The sequence below is a fragment of the Hyperoodon ampullatus genome (genome assembly GCF_949752795.1).
Source record: "Hyperoodon ampullatus genome assembly, chromosome: X".
In the NCBI taxonomy this organism is placed as follows: domain Eukaryota; kingdom Metazoa; phylum Chordata; class Mammalia; order Artiodactyla; family Ziphiidae; genus Hyperoodon; species Hyperoodon ampullatus.
In genome coordinates, this window is record NC_136913.1 from 116,619,645 (window position 1) to 116,638,272 (window position 18,628).

At 38.9% G+C, this 18,628-nt stretch overlaps 1 protein-coding gene across 1 annotated transcript; it reads left to right on the plus strand.

Moving 5' to 3' along the window:
* Positions 1–820: 820 nt before the first annotated feature.
* Positions 821–16,539, plus strand: ZNF449 (zinc finger protein 449; the record flags this gene model as incomplete). Its single annotated transcript, XM_079728119.1, has 4 exons — positions 821–1,174; positions 2,872–3,076; positions 15,347–15,460; positions 15,653–16,539. 4 exons carry the CDS (start codon positions 821–823, stop codon positions 16,537–16,539), a joined length of 1,560 nt encoding a protein of 519 aa, XP_079584245.1.
* Between the last annotated feature and the right edge of the window lie 2,089 nt (positions 16,540–18,628).

The following is an 18,628-nucleotide window of genomic DNA, read 5'->3' on the forward strand; positions in this document are numbered from 1 at the left end:
TATTTTATTTTTACTGAGGTGTAGTTAATTTACAATGTTGTATTAGTTTCAAATATACAGCAAAGTGGTTCAGATATATATGTATTGGGTCGGCCAAAAAGTTTGTTCGGTTTTAAGTGAAAATAAAAGACATTTTTCATTTTCACGAGAAACCTTATGGAACAACGTCTTCACTAACCAAACGAATTTTTTGGCCAACCCAATATGTACATAAATGTGTGTGTGTATATATATATATATATATATATATATACACACACACACACACATATATGTATATATATATATATATGTTCTTTTTCAGATTCTTTTTCCATTATAGGTTATTATAAGATATTGAGTATAGTTCCCTGTGCTGTACAGTAGGTCCTTGTTGTTTACTTATTTTATATATAGTAGTGTGTATCTGTTGATCCCAAACTCCTAATTTATCTCTCCCCCGACCCACATGGGACTATCGAATGCCATATTGGATAGCACAGTTCTAGAGAATCCGTGGATGGTCTTGAAGATTTTGTAAACTTTTGGAAATTGAATGCAGAATTTGCAGTGACGTGTATCTTTCTAGAAATTGTCCATGACTTTCATCAGATTCTCAAAACCCCCCAAAAGATTATGATCTGCTTCTTTAGGGCTTTGGAGAAAAGTAAGCAAGTTAAGGGAGGTACGTCTGCCCTCTGGTAACCACTGCTGTTTCTCCTTTCTCACTTTGTCCCGTCCTCAGCTTGTAGGTGGCTCTGCCCGGAGGATAACACAGAGAAAGAAATTGGAATCTGCTGCTTTGGGACCCAGATAAATTGTACAGTGCTGGAAGGTGGCAATGGCTGTGGCCCTGGGTTGTGCAATCCAGGCCTCCTTGAATCAGGGCTCGGTGTTTCAAGAGTATGATACCGACTGTGAGGTCTTCCGCCAGCGCTTCCGGCAGTTCCAGTACAAAGAAGCATCTGGGCCTCATGAAGCTTTCAACAAACTCTGGGAGCTCTGCTGTCAATGGCTGAAGCCAAAGATGCGTTCTAAGGAGCAAATCTTGGAGCTGCTGGTGTTGGAGCAATTCCTAACGATTCTGCCCACAGAGATAGAGACCTGGGTGAGGGAACATTGCCCGGAGAACAGAGAAAGAGTTGTGTCACTGATAGAAGACTTACAGAGAGAACTTGAGATACCAGAGCAGCAGGTGAGAAAAGAGGTTGGGATCTTGGGAATTAGACCAAAAGAAGTAGCAGAGGCAGCTGGGACCAGATCAGACATTCTGTCTGGTGCCTCAGGATTTCCCTGCAGGACTTTCCATTTTTTCCTTCTGCTGGAATTGGCATATGTTTCAGTGATTCTCAACTATTAAACCCAACTCCACTTCTATAACAGATATTTAGTAATGTCCCCTTTACTGTGCTAAAATGAAATTTATAGATAATATAACCTCCTTATATACACCGAATTAGAAAAAAATCAATATAATAAGTGCTCTATGGGCCAAATATTGGACAAAGCCTGTTTTTATACAACCCATGAGCTAGTAATGGTTACTATCTTTTTGAAGAGTGGTTTAAAAAAAAAAGAAGAGACAACAGACCAATACTACCCACAAAGCCTAGAATATTTACTGTCTGTCTCTTTACAAGAAAATTTTGCCAACCCTGAGTCAAGTAGAGTCTAGAAGGAATATAAAGGAAAAGGAATGTGATTTCTTATGAATTAATAAGCATGTGAGCATGCACATATTTGGGCTTGACTGCACCAAAACTTCAGGAGGTTGTCATTTGCTTGAATCTATGCACAGATACATTGGGAAGGCGACAGGCAGAACTTCTGACTGATGTGATACAGCTCAAACACTGTGAGTGGTGTTGCTGTTGGTCATATGATTTCTCAAAGTGGCAAACAACTCTTGGTCAGTCCAAACAATAAGTAGTATAGTCTTCATTTGATTTCCAAAGTAATGCTTTTCTAGAGCATTCACGTCATGCTAAAATATGCAAAAATATTTTGTGTTTATATGACCAACAGGGTGAGGTCCTTGACAGGTTCTTTTTACCTACATGAATGTTTGAGGGAACATTCCTTAATTGTTTGGGAGGTGGAACAATTCTGCCCTGTGAATTATTGGGTTGGCCAAAAAGTTCGTTCTGGTTTTTCCATAAGATGTTGCAGCAAAACCCGAACGAACATTTTGGCCAGCCAAATATATAGACTCCCACCTCTGGCTCATTACATTCTGATAGCCACCACCTGCCATCATAGGCAAAATGCCCCATGGGGGCGGTGGCGCTGGCCTCTGTTCAGAACCATCCAGTGAAAGCCATAGCTGAGCATGGGCAGAATCTTTGGGAGAAGAAAGTGTTTGTTGGTGGGCATTAGGGGCACTTCTGCCTGGTGTGTTGATGGGGTCAACTCTCCTTGGAGTCATCCAAGGTTCCCTGTCCCCCTAGGATAGAATGAATTTATGGTTTCCCTTCCTTTCTCCATCTTCTTGGCTTAGCTTACCATATAGATTTTATCTTTGTATGGTCTAGCCTTGCACCACCCAGAACAGTAGCCACTAGCCAGGTGTGGCTCTGGAGCACTTGCAATGTGGCTAGTCCAAATCGAGATGTGCTGTAAGTATAACATGCACAGCACATTCCAAAAACTTAGTATGAAACAAAAGTCGGTGTAATATCTCGTAACAATTGTTTATATTTATTACATTCTGAAATTATGATATTTTAGATATATTGGGTTAAATACTGTGTGTTATTAAGATCAACTTTACCTATTTCATTTTTTGTTTCACATGGCTGCTGGTACATTTAAAAGGACATGGGTGGCTTGCATTATATTGCTACTGGGCAGGGCTGGTCTGGACTTCAGTGACGGTTCTGGCATTTCCCCCAGCTCGATAGGCAGGAAATGCTCTTGGAAGAACTGGCACCAGTGGGAATGGCACACATACCGCCAAACATCCACCTGGAGTCACCCCCACTCCAAGTAATGGGACCTGCCCCGGAGGTCCCAGTGGCAGAGGCGTGGATCCCACAGGCAGGGCCGCAGGAGCTGAGCTTCGGTGCTGCTGGGGAAGGCCAGCCCTTTCTGGACCCTGGTAAGGCAAGGGTTTTGTTTTCTTTCTTTGGTTTCCATTTTGAGAGCTCAAGAGCTCTCCAGGGTTGAGGTTGCTTAGAATACCGATTACCTGATGGAAACAGGCCACTCTGATCAAGAGTAGAAGGAGGAGGGACCTCTCTGGCGGTCCAGTGGTTAAGACTTTGCCTTCCAAATGCAGGGAGTGTGGGTTTGATCCCTGGTCAGGGAGCTAAGATCCAAATGCAGGGAGTGTGGGTTCGATCCCTGGTCAGGGAGCTAAGACCCCACCGGCTCTGTGGACAAAAAAAACAAAACATAAAACAGAAGCAACACTGTAACAAATTCAGTAAAGACTTTAAAAATGGTCCACATCAAAAAAATCAAAAAATAAAAAAAGAGTAGAAGGAGGAAATATCTCTCTGGGAATAGCTGGGCACAAAGCACCTTCGATCGAATGGGATTGAAAACCCCTTAAGCTAATGACCCTGCTCAGGAAGTCTATTTTTCTCTTTTCAATTTTTTTTTTTTTTTTTTTTGCGGTACGTGGGCCTCTCACTGCTGTGACCTCTCCCGTTGCGGAGCACAGGCTCCGGACGCGCAGGCTCAGTGGCCACGGCTCACGGGCCCAGCCACTCCGCGGCATGTGGGATCCTCCCAGACTGGGGCACGAACCCGTATCCCCTGCATCGGCAGGCGGACTCTCAACCACTGCGCCACCAGGGAAGCCCTCAATTTTTTTTTATTGTGGTAAAATACCCACGACCTAAGATTTGCCACCTTAACCATTTTTATGTGTACAGTTCAGTGGTATTGAATACATTTATAATTTTGTGGAGCCATTACCAATATCCATCTCCATAACTACTTTCATCTTGTAAAACGGAAACTCTAGACCCATTTAAACAATAACTCCCCATTTTTACATTCCACCACCGCCCCCCGCCCCTGGCAACCACCATTAACCTTTCTGGTTCAATGAATTTGACTACTCTGTGTACCTCATATAAATGAAATCATACAGTATTTATCGTTTTGTGACTGGCTTATTTCACTTAGCATAATGTCCTCAGGGTTCAGAATTTCCATCCTTTTAATGGCTGAATAATAATCCTTTGTATGTATGTATCACATTTAGCTTATCCATTTTCCATAAATATATACTTGGTTTGCTTCTACATCTTAGCTTTTGTGAATAATGCTTCTGTGAACATGGGTGTAAAAATATCTGTTTGAGACCCTGCTTTTACTTCTTTTGGGTATATAACCAGAAGTGAAATTGCTGGATCATACGGCATCTCTAGTTTTAATTTTTTGAGGCACTTCCATTCTGTTTTCCACAGAGACTGTACCGTTTTATGTTCCCACCAACTGTGCACAAGGTTTCCAATTTCTCCACATCTTCACCAACACCTGTTATTTTTTTTTGATAGTAGCATTCCTAATGGGTTTGAGGTGATACCTCATTGTAGTTTTGATTTGCATTTCCCAAATGATTAGTGATGTTGAGCATCTTTTCATGTGCTTATTGACCATTTGTAAATCTTCCTTGGAGAATGTCTAATCAGGTCCTTTGCACATTTTTGATTTTTTTTGGAGTTGTTGAATTTTAGAGTTCTCTATATATGCTGGATTTCCATCCTTTATCAGGTATATGATTTGCAAATATTTTTCCCATTCAGTGGGTTGCCGCCCTGGGGTCTCTAGTACACAAGACAGATAATCAGTCCCAAGCACCTTGGAGCTTAAGCTCCTATGGATGATTCAGATATGAAAATATGACTGTAAAATGATGTATTGGAGGGAGTAGGATGCTATGGGAGCTCATAGGATTGCCACCTAACCAGCTTTTGGCAGAGAGGGAAGGCATCCCTGAGGAAGGGGGATCCGGGTAGACACCTACAAGATGAATTGCAGTAAGCCTGCTGAGTGGTGGAAGTGAGGAGGGGAGAGGGCTTTGGACAGAATGGGCAGCCTATGCAAAGGCTCAGAGGGGTAGAGAGCATGGCATATTCGAAGACTTCCTGCTGCAGTGTGAGGGCGCAGAGGAGAAGCAGAGGAGCCAGGGTTGCACTGAAGAGGCTGGAGAGAGAAGCAGGGTCCTGGATCTTGAAGAACTTTGTCAGCCTTGTTGAGAAGATATGCTTTATTACCAGGACAGTGGGGAACCACTGGATGTTCTTAAGTAAGGCAGGGATATACACAGATTTGCATTTAGAAGGTTACTCTGGCTACAATAAGAGAGGGGAGACTGGAAACAGCTATCCTGCAATCATCCACCTTAGAGAGGATGATTTTCTGGACTAAGATTGTGTCGGTGGTGGTAGAGAGAAAAAGACCAATTTGAAAGATAGGTAAGAAATAGAAATTATGGGACTTGGTGATTGGGTGTTGGATGAGGAAGAAAAAGAGGTTAAGGATGGTATCCAGGATTCTGGCCAGTGAACTGGGAAGATTGATAATGTTATTCACCGACACAGAGAACAGAAGAAGAGGATCAGATTTGGTGGGTCAATGTGAGTTTAGAATGGACCATGTTGACCATGTGGAGTTTGAGGTGTTTGTGGGTCTCTAGATATTTTAAAATAAAGGTGACAAAAAAGAAAAACCGACAACTACATATGTATGTATATTATGGTCAAAGCAGAACTATATAATATTGTCACTTACATTCCAATCTTTACATTGCCTATAGTTTATAGTCTGTCTAAAAGTTCTAAAAAATCTGTAATTTTATACGTATGCCAGCAACACATAGTAAAACTTAGCTAGAAATATTTAATGATAAATGTTTTTGCACATGCACTCTCATGCCCCATGTTAATTTGCTCTTCTTAGCAACAGTCCCAGGTACAAAGCTCACAGACGATGCCGAACAGCAATGTTGCCCTTGATTGTAATACTTTACTCTTTAAAGCATGGGAATGTCCAGTGTGTTCAACAAGGAAGAGATAGAATGAATTAAACAAGTAAAATATACCAATTTGGAGGAGAGGAAACTACCCCTTTTTCATCACTGTTAAAGTGGTATATTGTGCTTTGCAAAATGATGCAAGACTTATTGTTCCATAATTTAAAAGTTGCTTATACTTTTACTGTTTTTTTTTTAAATGAAAACATCTTTGGTATATTACACGAAGCACATCATATTGTAGGCTGAGTGAAAAGCACAGGATGCTGGCAGAATAGAAGAAATTTCAAAGTAATGGAAGAGGTCAGTTTATTTTATATTAAAGTTTGGAATGTATTCCCTGTTAGCAAAACATTAAGTTGTTGGGTATATATAAAATGGAAAAGAATATATGTATATACACACATATATTCACCTAATGATATTCATTTAATGTGAATACAGAGGGGGGTGGGAAGAGAGAATAAGAGAGAAAGAGGGAAAAGAACTTAAGTAGAAAATATAAAGAGGTCTAAGAAATACATAAACTTTAAAAAATCCCTTATTTGAATTTAGGCCAGACATGCCAGATGTTAGAGATAGGCAAAAATATTAGAATGTCTGCAATAAGAAAGAAAAGATGTGCTGGTCCTAAAAATATAAAGTATACCATGCTTATCTTTGAAAGTCTGGAGTTCAAAATTAGTACACCAAATTTAGAACAATTTTCATTTGCCAAAGCCTCAGGTTTTTAAAATTTAACTGCATGAGCTTACACTAGGAAATTGTATGCAAAATGTCAAAGGTCACATCTTTTTGGTGATGCAGGATATGAGAGATGAAAATTTAAAGTAAAATGTAGGGCAAAAAATGCTGTCCACAAAGCAACAAAAGAGTCTTGTAACTTAAATTTCTTCAAATTATTCTATTATATTAAATGATGTATCATTAGCTAATATCCAGCCCTAACAATAGTAATGATATTTCTTGGTACAGTGGAGACTTTATGACACAATGTTTGAAAATGGGGCTTAATGAAGTCATTCCCTGAGCCTGGGATGGGGGGAACATTCATCAATCAAGCACCTTCTTTGTTAACCTCAAGTTGCCTTTTCCCTCTTTGTATTAGATAGCTTTTGCTGAATAACAAGTTACCCCCCAAAATTTAGTAGCTTAGCACTTATCACTTCACAGTTTCTGAGAGTCAGGAATTTGGGAGTGGTTGACAGGGTGTTTCTGGCTCAGAGCTGCTCATGTAGTTGCTGTCAAGATGTCAGCAGGGGCTGGCAGGAGACCTCAGTTCCCTGCTAAGCAATCTTCTCCATAGGCTGCCTGAGTGTCCTCATAACACGGCAGAATATTTCCCCCAGAGCAAACGAATCAAGAGAAAGCAAGGAGGATGCCACAATGTTTTTGATGAACTAGTCACACACCATCACTTCTACCATATTCTATTCATTAGAAGAGAGTCACTAAATCCAACCCACACTTAAGGGGAAGAAAATTAAACTCCACCACTTGAAGGGAAAAATATCAAAGAATTTGGAGCTATATTTTAAAACAACTATGCACCTATGCTTCCCTGTCCCTACTAGCCTTTTACTTTATACTTCAGTTTTTTAGGTCAGAAAGTAGTTTTTAAATTGAAGTGTAGTTGATTTACAATATTGTATTAGTTTCAGGTGTACAACATAGTGATTCAGTATTTTTATAGACTATACTCCATTTAAAGTTATACAATATTGGCTATATTCCCTGTGCTGTACATTATATCCTTGTATCTTTTTTTTCTTTTTCTGCAGTCAGTTTTTCTTGAGTAAATTTCTTCAGTTAATTAGGTCAAATAAAATATACCCATGATGAGTCTCTTGGCTATAACCATGAGGTGAGTTTAACATCCTGGACAACACATTATCATCACTTGGAAACTAAGGTTCTAGACTATAGTCTAAAAGACGGAAGCAATGGTTGAATTTAAGGTAATAGGCTTTGGTTTCTATTTGTAGGACCCTCTTATTTTATACCAACTTACTAGCAATTGATGTTTCTTCTATTGCTGTAAAACCACTCATGCAATGGTAATAGTAGCTACACAGACTAGTCTGCATTGAGGGTGAAGAGAAGAGCCCCCTGACAGAAGTAGAAATTAGAGCCTGCTTTCTGACTGCCATTCAACATTGATTCAAAGCCCTGGAGCCAAGCTATAAAATATACAGTGAGCATCCATGTGTATATGCAGGTGTCAATAGGCTAAATTTCTAGAAGTGGGGTTGATTGGTTAATGGGTATTTAAAACTTTAATAGATATTGTCAAATTGTCCTCCAAAATTGTTGTACCAATTTATTCTCCCACCACAGCATATGAGAGTGCCAAATTCTCCTTGCCTTCACTTATTCTGTATTATCAAAGTGTTTGATCTTTGCTGTATAAAAGTCATAACTGTTATCACCATGTTAGCAGATAGAAGGAGGGCTGATATCTGTGAAAACCTTTTCAATAAGCGTCCAATTCATTCAGCATCTGTGATGGTATTCTATGGAGTGTATAAGAGTAGAGGATAGGAACTAACGTCAGAAGGGTGGAAGATGGGTCAAGGAATGGTCAGTGGCCTCTGCTGACATGGGTCATGAGCATAGGTTGGGAAATGCAAACTGGTTATAGTGTCAGGAGCAGGGCTCTGAGAGTCCAGGAAGTGGAGGCTGAGTGCACCAGAGGCACAAGGATCTGCATGTTACGTAGGATGTAGGACGACAAGGTGAGTGGGGGGCGAGGTTGGTAGATAATTAAGAAGTTCATCCAAGAAGAAGCTCAAGTATGAGCACATGTTCTCTGTATCCAGAGATGGTGTAAGGTGCAAAGTTAGGTTATTGAGATTTTTCTTCCTTTCTAATATAGGCATTCATAGCTATAAATTTCCCTCTAAGCACTGGTTTTACAGTCCTAAGTTTTCATTTTCATTTCATTTCCATTTACCTCAAAATACTTCTAATTTCCCTTTTAATTTCTTCTTTGACTGATTGGTTACTTAGGAGTATGTTGTTCAATTTTGAAACATTTGTGAAGTTCCCAGTTTTCTTTCTGTTATTTATTTATAATTTCATTCCATTTTGGTGGGAGAATATACTTTATAATTGTGATCCTTTAACATTTTTTATAAATTTTTATTCATTTATTTATTTTTATTTTGGGACCGCATTGGGTCTTCTTTGCTGCGCACGGGCTTTCTCTAGTTGTGGCGAGTGGGGGCAACTCTTCATTGTGGTGTGCGGACTTATTGCAGTGGTTTCTCTTGTTGTGGAGCACGGGCTCTAGGTGCATGGGCTTCAGTAGTTGTGGCACATGGGCTTCAGTAGTTGTGGCACGCAGGCTGTAGAGCGCAGGCTCAGTAGTTGTGGCGCACGGGCTTAGTAGCTCCACAGCATGTGCGTTCTTCCTGGACCAGGGCTTGAACCCGTGTCCCCTGCATTGGCAGGCGGATTCTTAACCACTGCACCACCAAAGAAGTCCCCTTTAACATTTTTGAACATTTGTTTTATGGTATAGTATCTCAACTGTCCTGTAGAATTTTCTCTGTGCACTTGAGAAGCATGTATATTCTGCTGTTGTTGGTTGAAGTGTTCTATAAATGTCTGTGATGTTTAGTTGGTTTATGGTAATTTTTAAGTCTTCTGTTGTTGATCATCTGCCTAAATTTCCTATCCAATAGTGCAAGGAGATATTGACGTCTCCAACTATTACTATTCAATTGCCTATTTCTTTTACTATTTCTGTCCATTTTTTCTTCATGTATTTTGGTATTCTGTTATTAAGTGCATGTATGGTTATAATTGTTACATCTTCCTGATGGATTGATTCTTTTATCATTATAAAATGATTCTCTTTATCTCTAATAACATTTTTGTTTTAATGTCTATTTTGTCTGATATTAATATAGTCATTCTAGCTGTCTTGTGGTTACTACTTGCATGATATATATTTTTCCATTCTTTTACATTCAATCAATTTGTATCTTTGAATCTGAAGTGTGTCTCCTTAGCATATAGTTGGATTTTTTAAAATCCAGTCTGAAAATCTCTGTCTTTTGATTGAGTTGTTTAATTCATACCATTTAATCTTATTTTTGATATGGTTAGATTTATATCTGCTATTTTACTTTTTGGTTTTGTATGTGTCTCATATCTTTTTTGCTCCTCTATCCCTCACTTACTGCTTTCTTTGACACTAAGTAAGTATTTTGAATGTAACATTTATGTACTTTAATGAATTTTCACTATTTTTAAAGTTATTTCCTTAGTGGTTACTCTAGGATTTATTATGTGTATCTTAACTTATCATAATCAGCTTTGGATTTATACTAACAACGTCAGTGAGCTATAGAAATATTTCTCCTATGTAACTCTATTCCCTGTTTCCCCTTTTGGGGTGTTACTATCATACATCTTATATCAAAAATGTTACAAACTCAACAATATCTTGTTATAGTTATTACTTTATATAATTTTAAGACTTTTAAAGGAGCTGGGAGAAGAAAGGAAAACAAGTATATGTTATAGCTTCTGTTATATTAACATTATTTATCATTTCTGATTTTCTTCATTTTTCCTGTGGATTCAAGTTACTAAATGGAGTCATTTCTTTAGCCCAGTACAGCGTTCTCCTACCCACTCCATTTGTGCTGTTATTGGCAAATATAACACATTTCTATATGTTACTTGCCCAACAATATACTACATACATACTGTTTTATATAATTGCTTTTAAAATCTTTTAAGACAAGAAACAGAAATTTGTATTTGTACTATCTTTTATAATTAAATAATTACCCTTACTTGTGCCCTTTGTTTTTCCATGTGGATTCAGGTACTGTTTGGGATCACTTGCTTTCAGACTAAGGAACTTCCTTTAGTGTTTCATGTTAGGCAAGTGTGCTACCAATGAATTCTCATCAGTTTTTGTTTATCAGAAATGTTATTTCATATTCATTTTCAAAAGATGGCATTTCTGGATATAAGATTCTTGGTTGACAGTTTTTATTTTTCTTTGAACACTTTGAATATATTATCCCACTGTCTTCTGGCCTCTTGTTGTTTCTGATGAGAACTCAGCTTTTAATCTTGCTAGGGTTCCCTTGTAAGTGGCAAGTCATTTTTCATTTGCTGTCTTTCAAGGTTTTTTCCTCTTTTTGGCTTTTAGGATTTTTACTCTGATATGTCTGTAGATCTCTTTGTAGTTATTGTACATGGAATTTATTGAGCTTCCTAGGTGTGTATATTGATATTTTTAAATACATTTGGGGAGTTTGGGGCCATTATTTCTTTGAATATTTTTTCGGCTCCTTTCTCTCACTCTTCTCCTTCTGGTTCTCTCATTATATATCGGTTGGTGCACTTAATGGTGCCCCACTTTTCTCTGAGACTCCATTCATGTTTCTTCATTCTTTTCTGCCTCTGTTCTTTTCATAGCATAACCTCTATTGATCTGTCTTCGAGTTCAGCAATTCTTCTGACAGTTCAGATGTACTCTTGAGCCACTGTAGTGAAATTTTCATTTCAGTCATTGTACTTTTCAACTCCATAACTACCACTTGATTCTGTTGTCAAACCCAAGTTTTTGTGCCTGGCACACAGTGAGGCCAAACAAACAGAAATGTCGGAGTTTGGAGCAAAGAAAGGTTTATTGCGGGGCCAAGCAAGGAGAACAGGTGGCTCATACCTAAAAGACCTGAACTCCCTGATGGGTTTCAGGGAAGAGTTTTTAAAGGCAGCATTTGAAGTGAGGGCTGCAGGGTGCATGACTTTCTTCTGATTGGTTGGTAGTGAGGTAGCAGAGTGATGTTTCAGGAATCTCAGTCATCAACTTTCTGACCAGTCTGGGGTCTCAGAAGGTAGTTACCATCCTCCACCTGGGTGGGGAACCTTAGCTCCTGCAGAACAACTCAAAGATATGTATCAGATTATTTTATACACACACACACACACACACACACACACACATATGTATATCTCCCTTGAGGAGGAACTAGGACTCTGTTTACTGAACTATTGTTTATTGACTGCTTTTCCTTTGTTCCTGCATTCCCTCACTTCCCTAATTAGTAACTGCTTGAATTTGCTCTTTGGAAGTCAGGGAAGGCCTAGGAGACTAAAGCCTTTTTCTACAAACAAGAAATGGAGGACACAGAGAGTTCTGCTTGGTTTCAATCCCCCCTTTACATTGATACTCCTCAATCCTGAGGGGAACAGGTGCCAGACAAGAAAGGGAATAAAATTTTGGATAGAGAGGTTAATCATAAATTCAGCAGAGGAACTCAGTTTTAGGGGGACCTTGTTTCAATTATTTTTTAATAATTTCTATCTATTTATCAATATTTTTTAAATTTAATTATTTATTTATTTTGGGGCTGCGTTGGGTCTTCATTGCTGTGCACGGGCTTTCTCTAGTTGTAGCGAGCAGGGCCTACTCTTTGTTGCGGTGCGTGGGCTTCTCATTGTGGTGGCTTCTCTTGTTGCGGAGCACGGGCTCTAGGCCCACAGGCTTCAGTAGTTGTGGCTCACGGGCTCTAGAGTGCGGGCTCAGTAGTTGTGGCGCACGGGCTTAGTTGCTCCACAGCATGTGGGATCTTCCTGGACCAGGGCTTGAACCCGTGTCCCCTGCATTGGCAGGCAGATTCTTAACTACTGCGCCACCAGGGAAGTCCCTATTTATCAATATTCTCTATTTGATTTGATGTAATGTCATCATAATTTACTGTACTTCTTTAATCATGGTTTCCTTTAGTCCTTGAAACATATTCATAATGGCTACTTTGAAGTCTGTTAAATTAGATATCTAGTCACTTTCATAGGCAGATTCTGTTGCCTGCTTTTTTTTTCCAGTGTAGGGGTCATACTTTCCTGTCCACATACATGTCTTGTTTTTTGTTGGAAAGTGGACATTTTAGATTACATACTGTAGCAACTGTGTGTCCTTCTTCCCACTCTTCAGAGTTTATTTGTTTGGTGAGTGGCTGGATTATTTTAGTGAACTCTAGTTCACCCTGCAATATTAAGCATTTGATATTGCCCTCATGGAGCCTTTGGGTGTGCACATAGTCACCCTGGAATGACAGTAGTTTTTGCAGGGCTGTCTTTGGCTGTCTCTTGCCCTGACAAGCCCCAGCTATTAATTGCCAGCTAATTGCTCTATTGCATTCAACAATGACCTGGAGCATAAATTGCTCTGTAGACTAATTCAATCAAATTCAGATACCTTAGATGGGCTAGTTCCTGAGGTCAGTTTTTGAGATTTGTTCTGATCCCAGGAGGGCTCCTCCCAGCTGTCTCTTTCCCCAGTTCTCTTCTGAAAACTAGTCAGCCTACAGTTTAGTGAGTATATGCAATAAATCTATCACTCTTTCCAATTGCCTTTCATTACAGCCTCCACTCTTTTTGAGAGTATCCTTAGGCTTGAACGTCTCCTCTCTCTTGGAAATGAAGTCAGTTTCTTTGAGAAGACTTTAGGAGCTACCTCTTTTAAGGCCTGCTTGTCCTCCCAGGCCAAATCTCTGATGTATTGCTCTGGAGCTGGAGGTGGGGACAATAATGTGCTTATCTCTGAGTCACATTGCCACTTTAGGAGCTGAGCACTAAGTCTGAACCTCAGGTCTTCTTGACTTGCCTCTCCAGGCAAGAAACCACTGCCTTACAATCACAGTTGCCTTACAAAACCACAACTGCCTTGCAAGGGCAATCAGGGCCCTAGAATTCTCAGCAATACTACACCCAAGGTAGATAGATCCTCTATCCCACCAGTGGAGACTGGGTAGATGAAAGGAGCCCTCACCTCTCAGCCACAGTGGCCTGGAATTTAGACTCAACAGTAGATAGCTAAGGGTAGGGTGACAAATACTGGGGTCCTGCCCCTCCCAGGAAGATATCCCTCTGAATGGGAGCTGGGGGAAAGAGTGCCCCAGGCTCTTGGCTATGCCAGTCTGTAGTGGAGCTGGGAGAGGGACTAAAGAGAACAGTTTTGGTTTAAATACGTAAGACTCTTGCTGTTCTCTGTAAATTTTAGCAGATTTTTCAAAATATTGGGCTGGCCAAGAAGTTTTTTCAGGTTCTTCTGTAACATCTTATGGAAAAACCCGAATGAACTTTTTGGCCAACCCAATAGATGTTTTCTAATTTTCTAGACTTTGAACGTTTCTTTGTTATTTTTAGTAATTTTCACCAGTTTCACCAGGAAATAGGTCTGCAAAGCTCCTCATGGTATCGTGTTGGAAGTCTGTCTCCCTCCCTGCATTTAGATTATAAATTAGTGTTTCACACCTAGGCCTTTGCTACTCTCTCTGCTTATTTCAAGTTTCAGTTTGCTCCTACTTTTATGTAATTGCAGCTTTCCTTTGATCTATGACCTCCATTTTTATTTGACCTCGGTCTCATTACCCTCTCATCCTATTCTTAGCTTTGGAACCCAAATAAAAACAATATAGTGAATTTAAACAATTTTATTTGTAATGCATTTTTGTTTCTTAATCTTAAAAGGTCCTTTTTTCCATGAAAATATAAAATAAGGTATTTTAGTCCACTTCCTATGTTTTGATATGTTTTAAATTTTAAAGTTTCATCAAATTAACTTGCTGATATTATTTTAATGATGCTAATATTTAAACATCATGCTGCATTTTGATCTCAGATGAGCCACTTCCAACCCAAACTTGATGGCAGACTGGTTAACTTGGCCAGAGCAGAGGAAGGCGAGGAAGGGGCGTGGAGAGAGGATGGGAGTCAGAGTGGCTCTCCTCAGTGAGGAGAGGGTGGTAGGGCACAGCAGAGCACTGAGTGTAGAAACTTCTCTGGTTGTCCTTAGCTTGACAGTGAGAAACACCCTTTGATGGTTACTTGGGTTAATTTCAAGAGGATCCACTTCTAGTCTTCAGCTGAAACAAGCATAAAGACTGCTTTTCTGGTTGCTAACCAAGTCTGTTTCCATTATAATTTGAAAATCTCAACTGAAATTATTCCAGTAAGCAGTTGTATAACTTCTGGCTTTACCTCTCTCTCTTTACGTAGTACTCAATATCAGCATTTCTCAGTTTTAAGGTGCCAAAACTTTATGAAGATTTACTTCATATTTTGGCTGTAACCTAAATAAATCTATTATCAAAATACATACAGTAGCAATTTATTGTATTGATTTCTGCACAGAATTGATTTACTCCCTTTCCATAGGTTAGAAGAGAATAGCCTTGTTTTGTTCTTGTCTTAAAGAAAAAAAAGACTCTTGCAAGAGATTCCAGATGACATAATAGTAGTTGAGGAGGAAGTAGATATTAAGTGCCATATGTCTAAGATATCAGCCTGAACTCTGGAAAAATCTTTGATGACCTAAACTATTATGCTTCTCATCTTTCTTCTGGCCAGGATATCCAATACCAAAACTCGATGTGAGCTTTCCATTGGAGCATAGAGAAGAGGCATGGGTGAAGGAACTACAAGATTCCAAAGAAATTAAGCAATTACTCGATTCCAAGCTAGGTAAGTAATCATTCGTTGATAACACAGAAGAAAGAAAGAAAAATATCAACTTTGAACAAGGTAAAGAGTTTTGGATTCTATTGTACTTAATAATGTCTCTATTTCTACCAGTGGTTTAATATAACTTCATTTTCCCTCATGTTCTTTTCAATGTGGGACACAGTGACATCTGCATTCTGTTTCTTCTCTCAGGTTTTGAGATTGGGATAGAAAATGAAGAAGCTACTTCAGAAAAACAGAAAAAAATGGAGAATATGTATCCATTTATTGTTACTTTAGAGGGGAATGCTCTTCATGGCCCCATTTTGCAAAAAGACTATGTACAGTTAGAAAATCAATGGGAAACCCCCCCAGAGGATTTACAGAGAGATTTAACAAAACTTGTAGAGCATCAGAACCCCTCAGCAGGAGAGAAACCTGAGAGCTCCAACTTGGAAGAACCCCTCAACCCTAGACCCCATAAGAAAAAGAGTCCAGGAGACAAACCTCACCGATGTTCTCAGTGTGGGAAATGTTTTGCTCGGAAGTCACAGCTTACAGGGCACCAGAGAATTCATTCAGGAGAGGAACCTCATAAGTGCCCTGAATGTGGAAAAAGATTCCTTCGTAGTTCAGACCTTTACAGACACCAACGACTTCATACGGGGGAGAGACCCTATGAATGCACGGTGTGTAAAAAGCGATTCACTCGGCGGTCACACCTAATAGGGCACCAGAGAACCCATTCTGAAGAAGAAACATATAAATGCCTTGAGTGTGGGAAAAGCTTTTGTCATGGATCAAGTCTTAAAAGACATCTGAAAACTCATTCAGGTGAGAAACCTCATAGATGTCATAATTGTGGGAAAAGTTTTAGTAGGCTGACAGCTCTTACTTTGCACCAGAGAACTCACACTGAAGAGAGACCATTTAAATGTAATTACTGTGGGAAAAGCTTTAGACAGAGACCAAGCCTTGTTATTCATTTAAGAATTCATACAGGGGAGAAGCCATACAAGTGTAGTCATTGTTCTAAAAGCTTCAGACAGAGAGCAGGCCTTATTATGCACCAAGTCACTCACTTTAGAGGTCTTCTTTAAGGATTGTTAAAGGAAACAAGTTCTACAGAGATTGACAGTAACTCAAAAAACAAAATCTTAAACCTGCAGCATCCTGTTTGTCTTGGAAAAATTTTTTTGTTTGAGCTTATAAGAACAGCTTTTTTTTCTACTTTAAAAACCCATCTTCCAAGTCATATGAATTTTAGAGTATCTATCTACTCTTGCAGTTTTCCTAGATTTGATTTATTCTGTCTCTACAACTCTTATTTTTTTATTACATTGGAAAATTTTGTGAACCAAGCCAACCGTATCATAGATGTAAGCATAAAAATAATGGCAATCCTTTTCAGGGTAAGGTCCACATAATGGATAATCATATTTATCTGACATATCTATTATTGCAACACCATAATTATTCTGCTGTCATTATTAAAGGTGATTATATTAGTTTAAAGCTTTATATGTGTCCTAAGTGGCAAGAAAGGAGACAGTGTATTTTATGAAATAATGAAAATGTGTTAGGAACACATGGATGAAGATGATTTCATTTGCCTGGTATGAACTGGGTTCTTTCCATTGAAAATTTTATTTTTGAGGAAATTAGAATTTTAATCTTTACTTTTGAATTTTGCAAAGGTGGCTAGTCTGCTTAGTTGCAGCCTGGGGTGATGGATGCCGCTTAGAGCTGAGTATTGATTTGATGATTTATTTTGTTCCCAGAATAAGTCAGCTCTTTGTGGAAGAACCCATTTGACAGTTGAAGCTATACACGTGGAATCTAATTTAATTTAGATTGACTGAGGAACCAGTGTCCATTGCTTTTCACTCTCCTTTGCTATCCAGCTATGTATCTCTCAGTGCTTTTAAATTTTACCCATCCTTTAATTCAGTGTCTCCCTAAGTGTGTGTCATAGAACACCTAGTTATACAAGGTAGTCTGCAAATAAGTTTGGGAGTCACTTCCTGCTGTTTCTGCTTTGTAGATTCACAGCGCACATCAGCATATAAGAATTCTGAGAGGTCCTCTGGTAAAGGCGGAAAAAGCATCTCTTTTGGCTCAGTGTTTTACAATCCTGTCTGAGCCCAGAACCCTTTTTCATGTATACCCAGTAATGAACCACAGAGCTAGTATTCTGCAAATATTCTTTGGAGCACACTGCCTTTAACAGATATTTCTATAGCTAACTGTATAGTCTGATTGTTCCCAAGTCTGGTTATCTCCAGTTGTCTCAAGGGTGTTATGAAAAACTCTTTAAACTTATATGTTTTTTATGTAACACACACACACATTATTTAAGGAGGTGAAGGTCACTAATTCAGATATTTATACATTGCTCAGTGATCCACAGCCTCTTTGAATTTTACTTATAATCTCACACACACACATTGCTACTTATATAAATGTTCTCATATAATAGTGGTAATGACTCAAGTTCCTATATCAAGGGAAGAACTCTCTTTGTCAGTTAAAGCTGTTAATACATGAAAATATTCATTCAGCCTAGTTCCTTGTTGTAAAATACAAGAAATAGGACATTCAAGTATTTCCCCTTTATGAGGATACCAGTCATCCTTTCCTTAAACTAGAATTACGGAAAGTATATTTTTTTCTATTCCATTGAAGTTCTTGGAAGTGATATTTAATATAAGCATTTTGGGGGTATCTACTATGTGCCTAACTAGTCCTGTTCTAGGCTTAATGAAAACTAGTAAAGAAATTAATTCCTAAAGAGTTTATAATATCTTTAGTTAAACAAGAGTTGGGAAACAAATGGAGAGCAATGCAAGAGAGTTTGTAGTTAAGTGCCAAATCATATCAAGTGCTAGAGCCAGGATGTGTCTTTCATTTTTGTCATCTAGGTCCCAGTATGATGCTGCTATAAGTTTGGGGTTAAAATTGAGATCCCAGTAGCAATAAACATGGAACATGGGAGGAGTCTGAATGTAGAGGTGAATAATACCGAATGTAATGGCTTCTCTTTTCTCTCTTGTGGAATTGCATTCAAACCAGGACAGTGCCTTAGAATGGATGTGCCCAACTGCTCTGTATCTATGCAATATTTTAATAAAGTGGAAATGTATGTGCCCTTCCTGCTTCAATCACATTAACTAATTGTTTGAACAGCTT